At 41.3% G+C, this 19,874-nt stretch overlaps 2 protein-coding genes across 2 annotated transcripts in view; one reads left to right on the top strand and one right to left on the bottom strand.

The window, feature by feature from the left end:
- The window catches only part of DNAH7 (dynein axonemal heavy chain 7), a 174,848-nt gene that overhangs the window by 15,588 nt on the left and 139,386 nt on the right, over positions 1-19,874 (bottom strand). Inside the window, 4 exon segments of the mRNA XM_032210028.1 lie at positions 600-800; positions 5,423-5,584; positions 8,387-8,563; positions 17,184-17,276. Coding sequence (XP_032065919.1) covers positions 600-800; positions 5,423-5,584; positions 8,387-8,563; positions 17,184-17,276 — 633 coding nt within the window.
- Positions 11,847-16,190, top strand: LOC116503544 (baculoviral IAP repeat-containing protein 5.1-like). The gene is made up of 4 exons (XM_032210017.1): positions 11,847-11,984; positions 13,724-13,833; positions 14,963-15,083; positions 16,011-16,190. Exons 1-4 carry the CDS (start codon positions 11,847-11,849, stop codon positions 16,188-16,190), a joined length of 549 nt encoding a protein of 182 aa, XP_032065908.1.

Here is a 19,874-nt window from a genome sequence, read left to right as displayed (position 1 = left end):
GTTTAAGCACAACAATCTCCCATTCTTAATTACGACACCGATCATGGGAATTATCTCGGGTCAAGCGCCTTCGCACTCTGAAACCTAATTATGAAAACAGCAGGTGGCTCCTCACTCGAAGCTGTTATTCTAAAGAAGGTAGTGATGAGCGCCATCCATCAACTCCTAGAGTCGTTTTCCCCCTCCCGGTCCTACGAAACCAGCGTTTTAATGCTTTCGATTAAAGAAGGTTTGATTCTCAGCAGGGGCAACGTTCAGCTCATCTTTGGCTGCAAAAATTTCTCCCCTGCTTTGCAGATTTGCATCGGGAAACTACTTCTTCCTGACGTCTTTAAAAATGGGCACACAACATTATTAATGGCACCTCCCCGAATGCTTGGTGGAGGAGGAATAAAGCTTGGCGGTAAAATAAAAATACAATTTTAATAAAGCCTGCTATTAACTGCATCCCAGGTGGCAGCCATAAAGGCAGCCACGTTTCTGTGTAGAGAAGGGCTATTTCATTGGATAGGTTATAAACCAGCAAAAACGCAAGCCGGCTCGTAAGAGCTGTTTTTTTTTTACAAGGAGGAGAAAACAAGTAATCATGGAATACTAACAGGCTTTTTGCAGCTGTTAAAAAACTCCACATCGGAGATGGGATCCATTAGATATGACCTGATCACGTTTGCCCGTAGACCCTTAGGGGCTTCATTGGTCATCTTCACCCCATTCTGAAGCACAGAAACAGGGAAGTTGGGTGACGGGTAGCTTGTGAGCCACATACGGAAATCTGGGTGTGTTGTATCTGGATTCAGTTCCTAATGGAGAAGAAAAAAGAAACTCAGTAAGGAAAAGAGATCACCAGTTGCGGTTTCTTCTTAAGGCCTACACACATTCAAATATATTTATGTTCAATACAGTTTTTTATTTTTTATTTTAAACACATAAACACATCAACAAAAACAAACACATGACTTAAAACAACATAGGAAAAAGAAGTTCCGTCATATATCATACAGCAGTTCCGTATCGGTTTCTTTGCAGTTAGTGTTTTCCCTTCTATGCATTTCTATCTTGCATTCATGGTCTCCTTATTCGTTATCCATTTTTATGTACAATTCTATATTTATTTATACTTAGCTATTGATAACAACTTGAGCCGAGGTGGCGCAGTGGTTAAATGCAGCACTGCAGGCTACTTCAGCTGACTGCAGTTCTGCAGTTCGGCTGTTCAAATCTCACCGGCTCAGAGTTGACTCAGCCTTCCATCCTTCCGAGGTGGGTAAAATGAGGACCCGGATTGTTGTTGGGGGCTATATTCTGACTCTGTAAACCGCTTAGAGAGGGCTGAAAGCCCTATGAAGCGGTATATAAGTCTAACTTCTATTGCTATTGCTATATTGCTATAAAATATTGTTACCTATATTATGCTTTATATTCTTACTATCGTTTATTCTCTTACATACAATGATAGATATACATTCACATGGTTATTCTTTTTCTTTGCCATTCTTATACTCTTGTTATTCCATTTAAAATGTTATACTATACAGTTCGGGTTGCTTTGTTTACCATTCCTAGCACCTGTTGTAACATCACCTTAAGACCAATACAGTTTTTATTAATGGGAACAGGGACATTTGATGTGATGTGCATTCATGTTTAACATGAAATCTTGTGCTGCTGAGGCTGTTAACTTGATGCTGACCAGATATTTTGAATTATTCCTATAATCCTAGGCCATCTTGTTTGGGGTTTACGATAGTTGTAGTTCAATAAATGCAGAAAATGCCAGATAACTCCTTCCCTTTATTGGAAGTGCTGCCTCTCCATACTTGTTCTTTGCTTTCAAGCACAGTTGAGATATTATGCCATATATTATGTGGGCAAATGTGCTAGATCTATTTATGTTTTAGTAGCATCCATCAATCAATGTCTGATACAATGGTTATATACTCCAATTTAAAAACTAATTGCTACCATTGTAATCCAAAAGATATTTCTCTGTGTGCCTCAATAATTGAACTTCGGAGATAACCAGTGCCAATTTAGGCCTATCTAATTTAACACACACACACCCAAATCCATCTTCGCAAAACTATTAAAATTTGATTTAAAAACCAATATATCATAGTTTAAAAAATCAGGATGATACAGTCTAATTCAATATTAGAAATAAATGCACCCTGCAGGCCAAGCCTAAGCATACACGCTGAAAGTTGAATTCAATGAAAGCTACTACTCACATTTACAGCCCCAAGGTATTTTCCCAATATTACATTTTATGAAGAGTTTATTCAAGATAAGTATTTAAGGATTAAGTTAATTCTGAAACTCCTGTTGAAAGAAATGTCCTTCTGGGTTCAGCTCCAAGTGGGGGAAAAGACACTGGAGACATGGAGGCTGCTTGGAAAGATGGTTTATTGGTGGACAGGGCCACATGGCTTGAGCCCTGAACAGAAAAGGTGATCACATGCTTCAATGTTGGTGGAGAAGAAGAGAAGGGCTGAGGGAGGGGCTTGCTAGGCTTTTTATACCGTTTAGTCCCACCTCTCTGTTTCCTGTTCCTGTGTAAGAAATGCATTCTGACTGGTTGTCAGACTCCCATGGTGCCATGCAGGGGGCTACTCTCTAGGCTGTGATGAGTTCTCAGATGCCATGTGGAGACTTGAGTAATATCCCTTCCCCCTACAGCTGCAGCAGAGAAGTCTTTATTATGTAAAGTGGGCTAGCCTGGCCATCTTAATGGCCCATTAGCTGGGGATGGGCAGAAAGCTACAGGCAACTATTCTGTCTTTTAAAACATGTTTCTTTTCACATCCAGAGAAATATTCTGCCTTTTCAATATTTCCTAGGATATTTCATTTTTCTGGGAGAGGGCTGGATGATAACTTCCCACACTCCAAAACAAGTAAAAAAATTACTATTTATGTGGGTTTGTTTCTTTTTGTTTTTTGCTGATTGCTCCAATTATTTCACCCTGCACATAAATAATACACCTCCAGAAATTCAAATTGCTATGAAAATGGCAGTGGCAATGATGAGGCTTAAATGGAAGAAACATTAGCTAACTTGGCGTGTTGGCAATAGCATTATCACTTCTTCTGCTGAGACACTGGGCAGAACTAGCTGACCCAGTCACTAGACCAGTGTTTCTCAACCTTGGCAACTTGAAGATGTCCAGACTTCAACTCCCAGAATTCCCCAGCCAGCATTTGCTGTCTGGGGAATTCTGGGAGTTGAAGTCCGGACATCTTCAAGTTGCCAAGGTTGAGAAACACTGCACTAGACCATGGGTTATCAACCTGGTCCCTATCGCCCACTAGTGGGCGTTTTGGGATTCCAGGTGGGCGGTAGGGACTTCGGGGGTTAAAACCTCCTTTTGAGCGAGTGGGCAAGCGCGAGTGCACACTTCAATAAACCAACGTGCGCATGCACGCAAACAAGCAAACACGTGGGAAGAGGAAGGGGAGGAGTGGAAACTGATAGCAGGGTCAGGCAGATAAGTTTTGTTATCTTATAAAATAAAGCGGAGCAGAGCAGTTGCAAAATAGGACAAAGAAAAGTTATAGGCAGGAGAGAATTGTTGTTGGTTAAAGTGGGCTAACTAGCTCAGCCTTACTTTTGTACATTGCCCTAAGGAAGGTAAAAAAAAAAAGGAGATAAAAAGGAAAAGATAAAAAAAATTAACAAAAAAAGGGAAGAAAAATAGAGAAAAGGGATAAAATAAAGGAGGAGAGTAAGCAGTGTTTAGTCTGGCTCATAAATTAAGTTTTGTTATCTTATAAAATAAAAGAAAGAAATAAGTAAAGGAAGAAGAAGGAGAAAATAAAACGGGGAAAAAGAGATCCTTGATATAGTGAAATACTATAAGAAAGGTAAAGAAGAAGAAGGCAGGAAAAGGAATTTTGTTTTGATGGTGACACTTAATAAAAATTGGCACCTAATACAGCATTGTTTTTGGTGTTTGTAATAAAAGGGAAAAGAGGAGGGGAAAAAGCACTGTGTGGAGTGCAGATCAAAACGTAAAAGTAGTTGTTAAATTGTGAAACAAATTTAGAACCCATGTCTGAAAAAAAAAGAAATATGCTCATGTTCCGCACTTGCGCAAAAACTGGTGGGCGGTAAGGAAATTTTTCCATCAAGAAAGATCCATTAGTGGGCGGTAGGTAGAAAATGTTGACTACCACTGCACTAGAGCAAACTGACCATTATAGCTTCCTTCAGCCCTCCTTTCTTCAGTCCAAGAGCTTAACATTTCCTCTTGCAGAAGCCCAGGTGGGCAAAACAGAAGGGGAAGAAACCATGCAGGGACGGGAAAGGCTGATTGGCAAAGGATTGTTCTCCAGCCTTTTCAAGTTGCCCACTTTTGGATCTGCCAAGCAAACTATTGGCAAAGAATCTTTTATTTATTGCCGACCCAATTTGCATGCAAAAGCCAACTTGATGCAAATTATATTAACCAATAAGCTGAGAAATCAAAATCTCCAATAGGGTTCAACAAATAATTAGGATTTTTGTATCATTTTGCTATCATTTAATAGTCATGTAAATTGGTTTAGCCCAGATTTAGCACACCTGCCTCCTACCTCATCCACATATTCCTATTCCTCGCTTCATGTATTTTATCTTATTGCCTTCAGTCCATGTGTAATTTTTTCCAACATCACTTTCAAGATCCACTGATTCCTCAAATGTTCTCTTTGTTCACAATGTCATACTTAACTTGGCGGCTGTTACCATCCTCCTAGTACACCCTTCCTTATGACCAGAGGTGGGTTCCTATCAGTTCGCACCTATTCGGTAGAACCGGTTCGTCAAATCTACCGAACCGGTTAAAAGAGGTTCCACCAGTGGACCCGGAAAGCAGGCCACGCCTACAGAAGAGGTTCCAAATTTTTTTGAAACCCACCACTGGTCCTTGGATAGGATTATTCTACACTATCATGCTCATATTTATAAAACTCAGTGCCTCTGTGAAAGGTAAGGATGTCTACTGCGTTTGTGGTGCAATCAGAACATTCCGTGTGTTGAAGTTATTTTAACGCAAACCAAAGATGCCTTTTAAAAAACAAGTTTACATCATATTCTTATGCATGCCAGTGCTGTGTGTGAGGTAATTTAAGGTGGTTCTGACAAGTGTCATCGGCATCTTCATATCCGGTCACATGGGCGGCAAGCCACTCCCAGAAAGGAGGCCACACCCACAGAGTAGGTTCAAACAATTTTTGAAACCCACCACTGCTTATGACCCAATCTGAGTACCGTCATCTTTATCCAGCTTTAGCTCCTTTACCATTGTTCTGTTCACCTCGCCCACAAAATTAGCCTATGAGTTACGTCTCATCTTTTTTCTACATAACATCCATGCCTAGAACCTCAGCTTCCCCCCCAAAAAGAAACAGTTGTCATCATGGTTTAAGCTCCTGTTTATACCCACCTCACAGACTTTCTCCAGCGTGGGCATCCATGAGGTTGCAAGGTGGCAGTTCTGCAGAACTACCCAACTTCCCTCTTTTACTGCCTTCTCAATCATGCGCATAGCAATGGGGCCTTGGCCTTGGCCCAGGGACAGAGAGCTGAGTTTTGATGCACCAAAGCCCTGTACATATAAAACATCCGCGGGGAAAAAAAGAGGGAGGGAATCATCCAATGTTGCAGGAGCACAGCGAGGGTTAGGTTGCAGTTCAACATTTAGAATCCTATAGGAAGTCTTGTTGAAGTCACGTCAAGTTATTAAGCTCCATGTATGAAACAAATGCAATTGCCCATGATCCCCTAGAAGGCATTCCCTGTCTTTCTTTTATTGAGTTGATAGAGGTTACTAAAAAGATTCACTAAGGCAGTGATGGCTAACCTTTTTTTTTACTCATGTGCTGAAATGGCATGCACGGACGTGACAGTGCACACACATGTGCCCACACCCATAATGCAATGTGCCCTGCCCCCCCCCCTGCACATGCACACACAATGCCCCCCCCCCCAGTTCTCTGCCTGGTTGCTGGGTGGGTGTGGCCATGGTGGGCGTGCCTTACTCGGCCTCCTGCACCACGGGGGTGGTGGGGGATGCTTTTGCCCTCCCCAGGCTCTGGAAGCTTTTTTTTGTGCCTCCGGGAAGGCGAAAATGGCCTCCCCTGGGCTCCGGAGGCCCTTCAGAGGCCAGAAATAGGCCCGCTTCTAGACTTCTGGAACTTCCAGGAGGCCCATTTTCTACCCTCCCAGAGCCTCCTGGAGGGCCCTGCATGCACCACCTGCCCAGTGGAGCTGAGCTGGGCAATGGCTCATGTGCCCACAGAGAGGGCTAGGCGTGCCTAGCCCTCTCCTGTGGCACATCACCTGTGGCCATCACAGCACTAAGGCTTCTTTCATTTAGGTTCTTCTTACCAAGTCCTATAACAATTGATAATTGTGGAGTGATAGTGTCCTGATTTCACATCTCAGGAGATATTAAATAAAGGGATTGATGAAGCCCTTCAGTTTGGCAGCCCCTTTGCACTGTCAACATCACCAGCCAGCAGATGCCCATCTGTCACTGCATTACATGGCTTTAACAGATGGCTAAGATCATTAACTTTCAAAGGAAGAATTTGCTTCCTTTACTTTGAGCAGACAAAGGGAGGTGAGTTTAAAGGGCTAAACTTTGCTTCCTTTCTCCTTGGGTGTGCATGGTTAAAGGCCACGTCAGAACTTCCATGCCCGGGAAACAGAGGTGGGTTCCTACCAGTTCGCACCTATTCGGTAGAACCGGTTCGTCAAATCTACCCAACCAGTTAGAAGAGGTTCCACCAGTGGACCTGGAAAGCAGGCCACACCTACAGAAGAGGCTCCAAAATTTTTTGAAACCCACCACTGGTCCTTGGATAAAATTATTCTACACTATCATGCTCCTATTTATAAAACTCAGTGCCTCTGTGAAAAGTAAGGATGACTACTGCGTTTGTGGTGCAATCAGAACATTGCGTGTGTTGAAGTTGTTTTAACGCAAACCAAAGATGCCTTTTAAAAAACAAGTTTACATCATATTCTTATCCATGCCAGTGCTGTGTGTGAGGTAATTTAAGGTGGTTCTGACAAATGTCGTCGGCATCTTCATATCCGGTCACATGGGTGGCAAGCCACTCCCACAAAGGAGGCCAGACACACAGGGTAGGTTCGAACAATTTTTGAAACCCACCACTGCCAGGAAAGCTGATGGCTAAAAACCAGCTTTTCCTCTTTGTCATCTCTTCTTGCAGCTTAAGGTAGCTGATTGCCAGGGTAGAGAAGTAATAGGGTAAGTGGAAAGAGACTGGCTCTTAATCTATCAGATCTCCAGCCTGACAGATCAACTAATCCTTGGGACTGAAACCCATTGCCTCTACTGAAATTAATATATACCAAGGCTTGCAGATAAAGGACACTCCAAAGTACTTTAAAGGAAAGTACTCCAAAGTACTTTAATTCAACCAGAGACTCAGAAAAGTGACTGTTCATAAATAATGTAGCCTATATTCATTCCAATACTAGTATGTGTTATCTATGCTACATTCCATAAAAGGATAAAAACAACTACAGGAACAGTGTTGTCTTCCTTCCACAGCCCCCTGAATACCAGCGTGTATAATAAGGCATACCTCACATAGAGAGCCAGTAATGATATGAGTATTGTGGCCAGGGATGGGTTCCTGCCAGTTCTAACCTCTTCTATAGAAGAGGTTCCACAAATCTACAGTGCCATTTAGAACCAGTTCCAGCTCCCTCCCCCCACCCATCCGCACATCATCAAGATGAAGAGTGAGAGGAGGAATTCTGGGAGTTGAAGTCCACAAGTCTTAAAGCTGTCAAGTTTGAACAGCCCTGGGGTTTTTTTTCTAAAGGGTTAGGGGTGCAAGGGTCTTGTAGCTTGACAGCTTTAAGACTTGCGTGCTTCAAATGCCAACATTTTGGTTGCTAAGCAAGAGTGTTGTTAAGTGAGTTTCCCCACATTTTATAAGTTGGTCACGCCCACCCAGTCACATGACTGCCAAGCCACTCCCATCTGGTCACATGGCTGGCAAGCCACTCCCACAAAACAGGCCCCACCTACAGGAGAGGTTCTAAAAAAATTTGAAACCCACCACTGATTGTGGCACAAGCTCTGTCCCTTTGGTATATATGTGCTGTGATATTGCACGCATGTACATACACATGCCAACTTCAGTTATGTCATTCTGACAAGACTTATCACATTCTGAGATTAAACCACTGGGCTTCGTCTATATAAATCAGATCAAGGCTGTAAAATTATTTTGGCTGATTGTTCCCAGCAACCCTGAAGCCTTTTGCTCATATTATCATCCCACTGAACAATCAATGCAATAGCAAGCACTCCAGTGTTAAGACCTCGTATCCGCAGAGAAACTCAGCGAAATAATCATCAACATACCTGGTCATCGGCAAATTTGAGAAGAGCCGCCATGGGATCTGCCCCCGGAGACAACACAAAAATTAGGGCCGCACAGCAGTGGCTATCCCCAAATGCTTTGTTTAAGTCAAAAGGAGGAGGCTCAATAAACAGACGGCCCAAGTTGTTAATGATAAATTCTTGCACCATGGGAATAATCTAGAAAGTCAAGAAGGCAAAAAAAAAAAAAAAAAGAGGGGAAAAAAAAGAAAGATTAAATGGAATATTTTTGATACAAGAAAAAAAGGAAGAAGTGGAAAAGAGAAGGTTTAGGTTTAGGTTTAGGTTTCATTTTATTTATATGCCGCCCTATTCCCTGCGGGACTCAGGGCGGCGCACAAACCCAAGGAGGGAAAGGGAAACACAAAAACTACAAATACAAGGCATTTAAAAACAACCAACAGCCACACGATTCGAGAGGGGAAGGGAACTCATCAACCCCAGGCCTGCCGATACAGCCAGGTTTTAACGGCTTTTCGGAAGGCCTGGAGAGAGGTGAGGGTCCGAATCTCTGCGGGGAGTTCGTTCCAAAGGGCCGGAGCTGCCACAGAGAAGGCCCTCCCCCGAGTAGTAGCCAGATGGCATTAGCTGGTAGACGGAACCCGGAGGAGGCCAACCCTGTGTGATCTAATGGGTCTTTGGGAGGTAATTGGCAGCAGGCGGTCTCTCAAGTACCCAGGTCCAATACCATGAAGGGCTTTATAAGTGACGACTAGCACCTTGAAGCGTATCCAGAGACCAATCGGTAACCAGTGCAGCTCGCGGAGGATAGGTGTAACGTGGGTGAACCGAGGTGCACCCACAATCGCTCGGCAGCTGCGTTCTGGACGAGCTGAAGTCTCCGAATGCTCTTCAAGGGCTGCCCCATGTAGAGGGCAAAAATACAAGTTAGGTAAACTTCCAAAGCATCAGGTTAAGAGCATTATGTTCTTATTAGATGCCATGTCCCAATCCATCTTTCTCCAACCTGGCATAGTCTAAATCAATATTTTTTTTTAACTTTTTTCTCTCTCGAGGCCTTCCTATTTTAAAAAATTATGGAAGACCCCCCAAAGGGCTTTTATTTGTATGGGTTGTATTTATTCATATTTATACCATATTAAAAATTAAAAGTGATCCATTCATTGCTGCTATTGCTTGATGGGATTTTAAAAATGTATTATGATTCAACATAGGCTAGTAAATAATTTTGTCTTTTGAGAGGGTCTTGAGAGGGGGTGTCCTCAGGGATCCCAAGGTCATATTTTAAGAACCACTGTTCTAAATGATAGTAGAGGAAGTATAGCAATTCTGTGTTCATAATAGTTGCTGAAATCCAAATCTTTAAGGGTAGGAATAAGCAATATGCTATGCCCTCTTGCCACCAATGGATCAATCAACGGATCCTTCTTTTGATGTCCACTATTCTATACAAACACACGTGCTGAAAGAGAGGGAGGGAGGAAGAGAGAGAGAGAGAGAACATAGAATGTTGGCATACAATGACAAATCAGATATTATCATCTTTACTTATAAGAATGCCTCTGACTTCCTGCAGAAAATAAAAATTGTAATGACTTGAGTTTACATAAGATTCCATAAAATAAGTTGTCATAGCTACAGTCATTTTGTTTGATTGTTCACAACTTAAGATCAGAAGAGTAGGCAGCATATGCATTTCGGAAATTAAAATATGTTTTAAAAATGCTTTGAAAATTCATATGTGCCCACCAGCTGCAAAAAGTATTCTACTTCTCTCTTTGTTCCAGACCCTTAAATCAGAGAAGGTGTGTCTCAATGCCAGCTCAAGCAGGGATATAGACAAACAATTGTTCTGTATTATTAGGGTAGTGAGCAGCCAGAGGTGATAACTCTCAAGAATTTAGACAAATGCAGGTTTAGATGACAGGAGCAAGAAAAACAGCACCTGCTTCAAATAGTTATAACTGCAGAATTTAAAGGAAATGAGCATCCCAAGAAATAAGATGTTAATTATAGTAAATACCATATTTTTCAGTCTATAAGATGCACCGGAGTATAAGACGCACCAAGATTTTGAAGAGGTATTTTTTTAAAAAAAAAATGTTTTGCCCTCCCCAGCCCCCATGAGCACACTGCAGGCCTCCCAAACCCTCTGCATGCCCTGGTTTTTTGTGAAAAATGGGACATGCAGAGAGTTTGGGAGGCCTGTAGAGTCCTCCTGGGGGCTGGGGAGGGCAAAAACACCCCTCCCCTGTTTTTGTGAAAAACGAGCCCATTTTATTTATTTATTTATTTATTTATTTATTTATTTATTTATTTATTTATTTATTTATTTATTTATTTATTTATTTATTATTTATTTATTTATTTATTTATTTATTTATTTATTTAATTTATTTATTAGACTTATATACCGCTTCATAGGGCTTTCAGCCCTCTCTAAGCGGTTTACAATTTTTTTTAGCAAATTGAGTCAGCAACTTGCCCCCCACAGTCCGGGTCCTCATTTCACCCACCTCGGAAGGATGGAAGGCTGAGTCGACCTTGAGCCGGTGAGATTTGAACTGCTGAACTGCAGATCACAGTCAGCTAAAGTGGCCTGCAGTACTGCACTCTAACCGCTGCGCCACCTCGGCTCTTAAGCATGAAAGTCCACTGGGTGCCTTGAACCTCTTTGTCTGTCTCTCTCTCTCTCTCTCTCTCTCTCTCCCTCCCTCCCTCCCTCCCTCCCTCCCTCTCCCTCCTTCTCTCCCTCCCTCTCTCCTGAATTCACCTCACATTGTATAGAAACTAGAGGAGGAAGGAATATTAGGGATGTGGACTGCCTTGAATTATTTATTAAAAAATAATTTATATCTTATAAATTATATTTTTATATAAAAATTATATTTTTATATCTTATATTTTTGCCCTCCCCAGCCCCCAGGAGCACTTTGCAGGCCTCCCAAATCCTCTGCGCATCCATTTCTGGAAAAAAAATGGGATGTGCAGGGTAGGGGTTTTGGGAGGCCAAAAATGCTGTATTCAGTGTATAAGACGCACCCAGATTTTCACCCTCTTTTTGGAGGGAAAAGGTGCATCTTATACTCCAAAAATACAGCAACCAATTTCTGTACTGGTCATTTTTTTAAAAGTATTTCATTGGGGTTTTTTTTTTGATGTTTTAATGTTTATTTTGTTTAGCATTTTTAAAAATATTTTAAAGCAGGCTTTATTTTTGAATTAGTGTTTTTTTAACTCTAAATACTTTGAGATTTACCTTTAAGAGGGAAAAGTGTTGTAGTGATTTAGATAGATTAAACTATCCTTGTTTATTTATAGTTTATCCATCTTTTCTACCAACTTCTAAAGGTTGGTTAACAGGTGACATCAATTGAGAGAGCTAAGGAAACGCCTTAAATATGAAGCCAGAAGCTAGGCAAGCATGTGACTTTGAAAGAAAGTGTGGTGAGAATCACAGTTTGCAACTTCCATAGCCTTCATGGAGGCTTTCCTGAGAGAAATCACTTCAACTTCCAAGAACCTACTTGAATTCAGAGAAATGTATGACTATAGAAATCGCCTGCAGACTTTAACTGCATGGCCTTTTAAGGACAACTGCAAATGTACTCCTGAGAATGTAAGTCTACAGGTTCTGGGAAATCTTTGAAAAGGGCCAGCATATCTTTTTTTTTTTCCCTTCAATGATGCATATTCATTCAAAGTAGAGTTCAACCAGGCTTTCTCTGTATAAATATGGTCTTACCTTGAATAATACTTTCAGCTGTTTTTACAAACCGGGGTTTTCCTCCCTTCCTGGGAAGGGAGATATACATTATGCTTTAGTAAACCTCCAAAAGGAAAAAGCTTGCTGCTAAATCATTCCTTGTAGTGGTGGTAGTGTTTAACATTTCAGAAGAGGAAAGAGAAAAAAGTCTACTCCCTCTGTCCCAGTTCTGCAAGCTTTGTTTCTCAATTATATTACAAACCCCTCTCATATTTAAAAGAAGCCCAGACTGGCTCCCGTATATTTTTCTAAAAATTGTAAGGGAAAGCTTTTGTATGTATAGCTTTAAGCTGGGGAAAACTCTTGCTACTATCAGCTTAGGAATTCTCTCCTAGGAAAGTTCCAGTTGAGGGACTAGTTCACTTCCACATTCTCTTTAAAACCTGCTCTTCTTTCTTGGCTCTGAGTTGTCTTTCTTTGTTGGTAAAGCTAAGCTGTCTGAGAGAGCTAAGGAAATGCCTTAAGGAGAAAGAGAGAGAGCAGAGAAGGAACACGCGAGAGGGAAAAGTCAGATACAAACCAGAAGTAAAAAAAACAACCCCAGTTAAAGATGGATCAAGAAACAACAATTATCTCGATAAATTTGAATGGACTGAATGCACCAAAAAAAAAGAGCCCAGATGTTTCATAAAATAAGAAGGTTAAGAATGGTGAAATCAATTCAGAAGGATAGCTGGCATATAGACTATAGAATGAAAGAGAATAAAGGAAATGATATGAAAATTATATGGGTTTGTGGAAATACCATCCCCAAGAAAACATAAATTGAGATTTGAAAGAGACACCTATAACAATAGAAAAAGAAAGGGTGGGAAGAAGGAAGGAGAGGACAGGAGGAAGGAAGGAGAGAAAGGAGGGAAGAAGGAAGGGAAAGGAGAGAAGGATGGAAGGGAGAGAAAGAGAAGGAGAGATAGTAGGAAAGGAAGAGTGAAGGAGAGGTAAGGGAAGAAGAAAGAGATAAGAAAAGGTGGATGGAAGGGAGAGAAAGAGAAGAAGAAGAGGGAGGAAGGAAGAAAAAGAGAAGGAGAGAGGAAATGCCTTAAATATGAAGCCAGAAGCCAAACAAGCATGTGACTTTGAAAGAAAGTGTGGTGAGAATCTGTAAAAAAAATGGAATATGCAGGACAAAGGTGATGCAAGTTTTGGTATAAGCCTAGCAAAATTTTCTTTTGGGGGGGATTGGTTGGCTCTGGGATCTCCTGCAAACGGGGCATGTTTGATAGTTGAGAAAAACAGAAGGTTGTATGTCAGGCAGCCGAAGCAGAATTGTAGAGAATCTGCAGAAATGCAGACTAATTCCAGATGCAATTTACTTTTCAGTATAAGTGAGAAAAATGGTAAAAGCAATTTGAACTGCGCAGAACTCTCAGATGTAAGCCAGAGTCCAACAACCTGCGCATAGCTTAGCAAATTGTGTTACTCCAGCTCCTGTGATTGATTTAATCTTTAAGGAAACATAGCTTAACCTCCTGATGTGAACGCAGCCATTAGTAAAAAATCCAGCTGATGGCAAACAATATGCTACGAAGCACAAAAGTAGCACAAAAGTTCTCTCTCGGTCTTCAAAGGGTCCTTATCCTCTTCTTTTGTAGATGGCCAAGGCTGGCTTCATCCATCATCCACATGCAGGGGAACCTGAAGTGGCCAAGTGCTTCTTCTGCCTGATAGAATTAGAGGGCTGGGAGTCCAATCATGATCCCTGGTAGGTATGGTCCGATTGCTGATTTTCTGCCTTGAGGCAGCTCAGATTAAGAATGTTGTTGTCTGTGAATTTGTGGAGGAGGTTAGAAAACCATTTCTTGGCTGGAGCAGAATTACTCTCCCCAAATTCTCATAGGCATCTCCCCACTTTTAATGGAATTTCATACTGTTTTTTAGCTCCCACTGAGGAAACAATTCAACCAAGCTAAACAATACAGCCAAAAGACGAACAGAGGTAGAGGCAAGCATTTCATATTGGCTCATCAGTACCTACATTACAGAAACACAGTTAAAATCAGCCTCAAATATAAAATCTAGCAGGAGCATTATTTAAGCCTGCAACGTATGCAGGAAAGCAACCAGTGGTAAGCCTTACACCCATGGAAGGCATAGATTGACATAAAGGCATTTTTGCATGCACAAGGGTGGCTTCAAATGGTTAATGACAACCACCTCAGCCAATCACAGAAAATGAGAGTTCCTGTGGTGCAATAAAACTTTAAACACAGAGTTTGGATCTACCTGGTGGCTCGCAATGGCTGAATAAAGCATTTTATGGCCATGATTTGCTGCTGTTGTTGGATTACTCAAGACTGTCTGGAACCATTTTGGAAGATGCTCCTTTATTCTGAAAGCCAAGCACCTATCAGTTCTGCCGATGTAATTGTCTCCACAATTATAAACTGCTAAACATAATGTCTTTTGGCACTGATAGGTTGCGCTTCCTTAATTAGGGGCGGCAGTAGCCTCTGGGTTTGATGTAACATGTGAAGCTCAGCCGTACCAAATGTTGCTTCAATTAAGGTGTTTAAACATCCGAGTCCTCAGGCATGCTAATTGATCCCCCTTAATTGATCCCCTCAACTAGGTTGTTGAGGGGGATCAGTTAAGGGGGATCAATTAGCAACCTAGTTTACTTGTTGCTTTACAAAGGTAGAAGTGCTGATAGTAACTTGTTGCACAGCATTACTCTGCCAATGAATCACACTGGAAGATGTGAATGATGGGCAACTGCTTACATGGAAAATGTTTACATTTCTAATGTAGTACTAAGCTGTGTCCCGGAAAGTTTCTTCTACTTTTCATGGCTCATTCTGCTTCTTGCCAATGGCCTTTTGTTTCCCTGGTAGGTTGGAGCACTCCAAGCGTAGCCAAGACTCGTGTGGGTTCTTGTCCCTTTCGAAGAATTTTGATGATCTGACAGTAGAAGAATACTATGAACTAGAGATGGAAAGGGTCCGAAATTTTCTTGTAAGTAATGGAACTGATATCAGAAAAACTGAGGTGACCTAAGCAATCTGAACGTAATGATGAACTTCAAGGTGCTGGTTATTACCTTTAAAGCCCTACATGGCCTAGCACCTGGATATCTCCGTGACCGCCTCCTGCAACATACCTCCCAGCGCCCAATAAGATCACACAGGGTGGGCCTTCTCCGAGTACCGTCGACAACGCAGTGTCGTCTGGTGGCTCCTTGGGGGAGAGTCTTCTCTGTAGCTGCCCCGGCCCTTTGGAACGATCTACCGCCTGAGATCCGGATCCTCCCCACTCTCTCGGCCTTCCGTAAGGCTGTTAAGACCTGGCTGTTCCAGCAGGCCTGGGGCTGTTAATCTAGATTGACCTTCAGCCCCATTAAGATCGAGTGTATGTTGTGTTCTTCTTTTAACTCGTTTCTGTTTTGTATTTTAAACTTTTTAAATGCTTTTAAACTTTATGTAAGCCGCCCAGAGTCCTTCGGGATTGGGCGGCATACAAATCTATTAAAATTGGAATTGGAAATTAAAGCACCTCTTGACCCCATCCACTCCTTACCAAACCTTTCATGGGTCAGTGTGAAATGTGGCTTCTCTTTCTTTCTAAAAACCTTGCTTTGTTGCTGCAAGACACTGCTGACGTACATACAACTGACAGCTACCATTTCTCTCCCTAATTTTTCTCTTTGACAAGCATTGACAAAGATTCAGGTTTTTTCCTTCACAATAGCCTAAAATCATGCTGGGCTATGAGTGTGGATCCAAAGGAGCAATTGAGGTTGGAAACAATTACTGTCAAAGGTGTAGATGCTTTCTTTTTCAAAAGGAAAGCTATTAATATATTCTGCGGTATCCCTTGTAGTCGTTCATGCTGTCGATCGCCTAAAAAAAATGTGGCTAACTGAATTCTCCACTTGTTTTCAAGTGCAAAACAGGCCGAAGTATAATAAACACCTTTGAAAAGGAAGCAGCTCTAACAAGGAAACGTCTTGTGGATCATTTCATGAATAAATACCAGTACACATCAGAAGCGGAGACTTCTGCCGTTTGCAACAAAAGAAAATTGTGTGCCGGCCAACCCACAGAAGAGAATGGATTGCAGTGACAGTCTCTTGTGATGACAAGCACGGACAGAGGTAAAGGCACGTATCTACCGAAATGTGAACAAAGGCTTGGCCTGTAAGACGGGCTAATATGACATGAATGGAATCTTCCGATAGCCATTTATATTCCTGATGCTTTTATTGTGTTGTAATGCTTGTTCTGCATAAAGCCAGAAGGAAGACAGAAAGAAATAATTCTGACTTATGGAAGTAATCCACTAAACTGAGATAATGTGTTTGGATAATGTCAAGATAGAATTTTAAATAAAGGGTTTTGGACAGACTAAAAGGGATTTCTTTTAAACCGATATCCAAATTTATCCAATAATATATCTTACCAATAATATGCACAGTACAGTTGTCAGTGTAATGCCAGCTGTCCAATATGTTGCTTTTGGCATCACACATCAAGGTGCGATGAGTTTCCCTATTTAAGAGCTTGTGTGTCACAATAGTGTTCCTCCATATGAACAAATATGAAAAAAATGCCTTTATTAATATATGTGCTATTCGTTTTTTTTTTAATGTTATGCAACTCCTACAAAACTGAAGATAGCAGTACTTGTATATAAAACAGTCTACAAGGAACCTGTGTGAATTAGGGAAGAGGCAGTTAAGAAACTGTAAAATGCTCCATTGGAAATGTCTATAAAGTTTGTCAAAGGCCACTGCATATATTAAAAAATAAGCACAGGTTATTTAACTAGAATCACCAAAACAAATAAATATCACAGTAATGTAAGGCAAGCACTGTTTCTGTGTCTGGAAAGTTCTTGTCCCTTTTTCCATTTTCTGATGTAATAGGAAGAGAGACATTCACCTAAGAGCAAATTATTTGCACACCACAAGTAAAGATTCTTCCACCAGCTGTCCCAGCATCAGCTACTTCCAATGTAGATTTTTTTTAAAAAAGACACATCTACCCTTTTTAAGGGTGAACAATTAGATAGCACTCAGTCTAATATACATTTGTTAAACCAGCTGACCGTACTTACCTTGTCAGGTCTGAGACAACGAATGATGAGCATCCTCTGGAACCCTTCCAGTTTATTTTGCCACTCCTCAGGAAATTCCTCATGGTGAGGATCCTGGAAACACAGACAATTCTTGAGCCAAAGGGGGATTATAACGCTAAACAACCAGGTTGAAAATCTTCAAAAGGTTCAGTTTCAAGTCACATAGTTCAAGTCAGGATGCAGATAGTCCTTAATCTATGGCTGCAATTGGGACAGGAATGTCTATTACTCCAGCTGTGTGGTCACCAAGTGCCCAATTTTGTGACCTTTTTTGCCACACTCATTAAGGCAATCATATGACTCCTGGACACTGCAACTGATATAAATACATGCTGATCGCTAAGCATGCCGAACTGCAAATTGTTTGTTAATGGTCCAGAATAAATTATTGGACAATTGTTTCATTGGGAGTTAATGGTTGAGAAATAGCTGGAGATTTCCATGAAGCGTTTTGTGACCATGAGGATGCTGTGACTGTTGTGGGAGGAGTAAGACTGTCAAAGGGTCATAAGGTGAGAACTTCATGTATCTGCATGAATCATTCTTTACAGTCCTACCCTCAGCCTCACACATACAAGTGTGCAGGTATGTGTTTATTTGACTGCATGCACATCTCCAATTTAAGCTGGAACTTAGCTTTTTTAAAACAAAAAAAAGAGCTATAGTTCATGAAAACTCAAGTGATAATTATCTGGTGCTTAAGGTGCCAGAAAAATTTATTGTTTTGCTACAGAAGATTAATATGGCTAGCTGTCTTAGGAAATTCATTCAAAACGCTTCATGGAAATCTCCAGCTATTTCTCAGTCATTAACTCCCAATGAAACAATTGTCCAATAATTTATTCTGGATCATTAACAAACAATTTGCCTATCCAAAAGTTTGGTTAACCAGCAGTTATTAAACCACTATCCTATGTCTCAATGGCATTTGGAACTATTTTCAATGGCATGATGATAGCTCTTTTTCAAGCCTTCTTGGGTAGCTTCTCAAAACATTTTCTGCAGAAGCTTTCTCCTTTTGCTTCTTTCAGAATGGAAGGTTTCCTGGCCATCTGCAACTAACATTAATGGTGGAGTCATTCACATTTACCTGGTTTTTAATTCTAATTTATTTGACATGCAGGGGTCAAAACATGAACTCACTTGCCTCAAAAGAAGTGTGGCCTGCCATGAAACTGTAAGTCATTCCCCAGTTTGTTCCCTGTGTTCTCTTTAACAACATGCCAACCTAAATATTTTAGCCTCACCTGAACATATGGACCCATTGTAGATTGAGAGCTAAAGTAGGTGGTGCTTCACTGGAACCCACAAATGCTACTTTAAACCTAGCACATGCATACCTTAAACCTAGCACACAAAGGAACTAGAGGGGGAGCTTCCTCTCCACATACTGCAGTCCTAATCTCAACAGGATTGCTATAGGCCTTCAGTGAAGTTGCTAATATAAGGAGTAAGACACACACTTTGTGTGTAGTCGTGTTTTTTGCCCTGCATCTAGCAATTCTGCTAGACCTCAAGAAATGGCTTTTTCCTATTCTGTTCCATGGTAAGCAGTAGATCTGGAATCATTCAAGCAGGCTCGCTAACTCTACCACTTAGAAACACAGAAAACTTTATTACCCCCAGATAGTTCCAGAACTTGCAGTGTCTCCAGTTGCCCACCCAGCAAAAAAACCTGAGCCGTGAACAATTTGAACAAAGCAATACTTCATCAGACTGGTTCATCAAGCACTTCTTATTAATATCCAAAATTAATAATTGTGCATGAGTGCCCAGAGAAGCCATTGAAATTTATAAATATTCCAATAACTTCGACAAGAAGGAAGAAAGCCTGAAGGTTAACACAGACTGGTTTCCAGCTTTGTGCCAACTTAAAATAAAACAGGCCTTCATTGATCAAAGCCATGTTTAGTCACCACACTATAAAAAAGATGTTGAGGCTCTGGAAAGAGTGCAGAGAAGAGAAACCAAGATGATTAGGGGACTGGAGGCTAAAACATACGATGAGCTGTTGCAGGAACTGGGCTTGGCTAGTCTAGTGAAGAGACATGATTGCAGTGTTCCAATATTTGAGGGGCTGCACAGAGAGGAGGTATTTTCCAAAGCAGGCCAGACATGGAATAATGGATGGAAACTGACCAAGGAGAGATTTGACCTGGAAATAAGGACACATTTTCTGACAGAACAAATCAACCCATGGTTCAGCTTGCCTTCAGAAATTGTGGGAGCTTCATCACTGGAAGCTTTCAAGAGGAGATTGGACTGCAACTGTCAAAAAATGGTGCATGGTCTCCTGCCTGGGGGGGGGGTGGACTAGATGACCTACAAGGTCCCTTCCAACTCTGCATCTGTTGCTGTAATCTGTATCTGAAATCAACAGCAATCTCTCAAAGGTGAATGTTTCAAAAAAGGGCGCAGTAAAAAATTAGCTCCTTTGGAATTAAAAATTCATCTGGATATAGGACCAATCAGAGACTGGCTTTCCAGAAATATGATGAGATGGTCCAATTAGCAATTAGTTCTGCTACAAACACAAAAGTTCTGTCAGATCCTATTCAGTTGCACATGAACTCCTGAAAAAGTATGTTACAGTCAGAGGTGGGTTCCTACCAGTTCGCACCTATTCAATAGAACCGGTTCGTCAAATCTACCAAACCAGTTAGAAGAGGT

This window comes from Thamnophis elegans, chromosome 1, assembly GCF_009769535.1.
Source record: "Thamnophis elegans isolate rThaEle1 chromosome 1, rThaEle1.pri, whole genome shotgun sequence".
Classification (NCBI taxonomy): Eukaryota; Metazoa; Chordata; class Lepidosauria; order Squamata; family Colubridae; genus Thamnophis; species Thamnophis elegans.
This window is presented reverse-complemented; position numbering and strand designations above follow the sequence as displayed.

Bases quoted from the DNA above. Each gene is read 5' to 3' on its own strand.
- LOC116503544 (XM_032210017.1), top strand. From the start codon at position 11,847: ATGGAGGCTTTCCTGAGAGAAATCACTTCAACTTCCAAGAACCTACTT. The intron at 11,985-13,723 runs GTAAGTCTACAG...CTTCTTTTGTAG, and splicing joins GCAAATGTACTCCTGAGAAT to ATGGCCAAGGCTGGCTTCAT. The intron at 13,834-14,962 runs GTAGGTATGGTC...TTTCCCTGGTAG, and splicing joins GAGTCCAATCATGATCCCTG to GTTGGAGCACTCCAAGCGTA.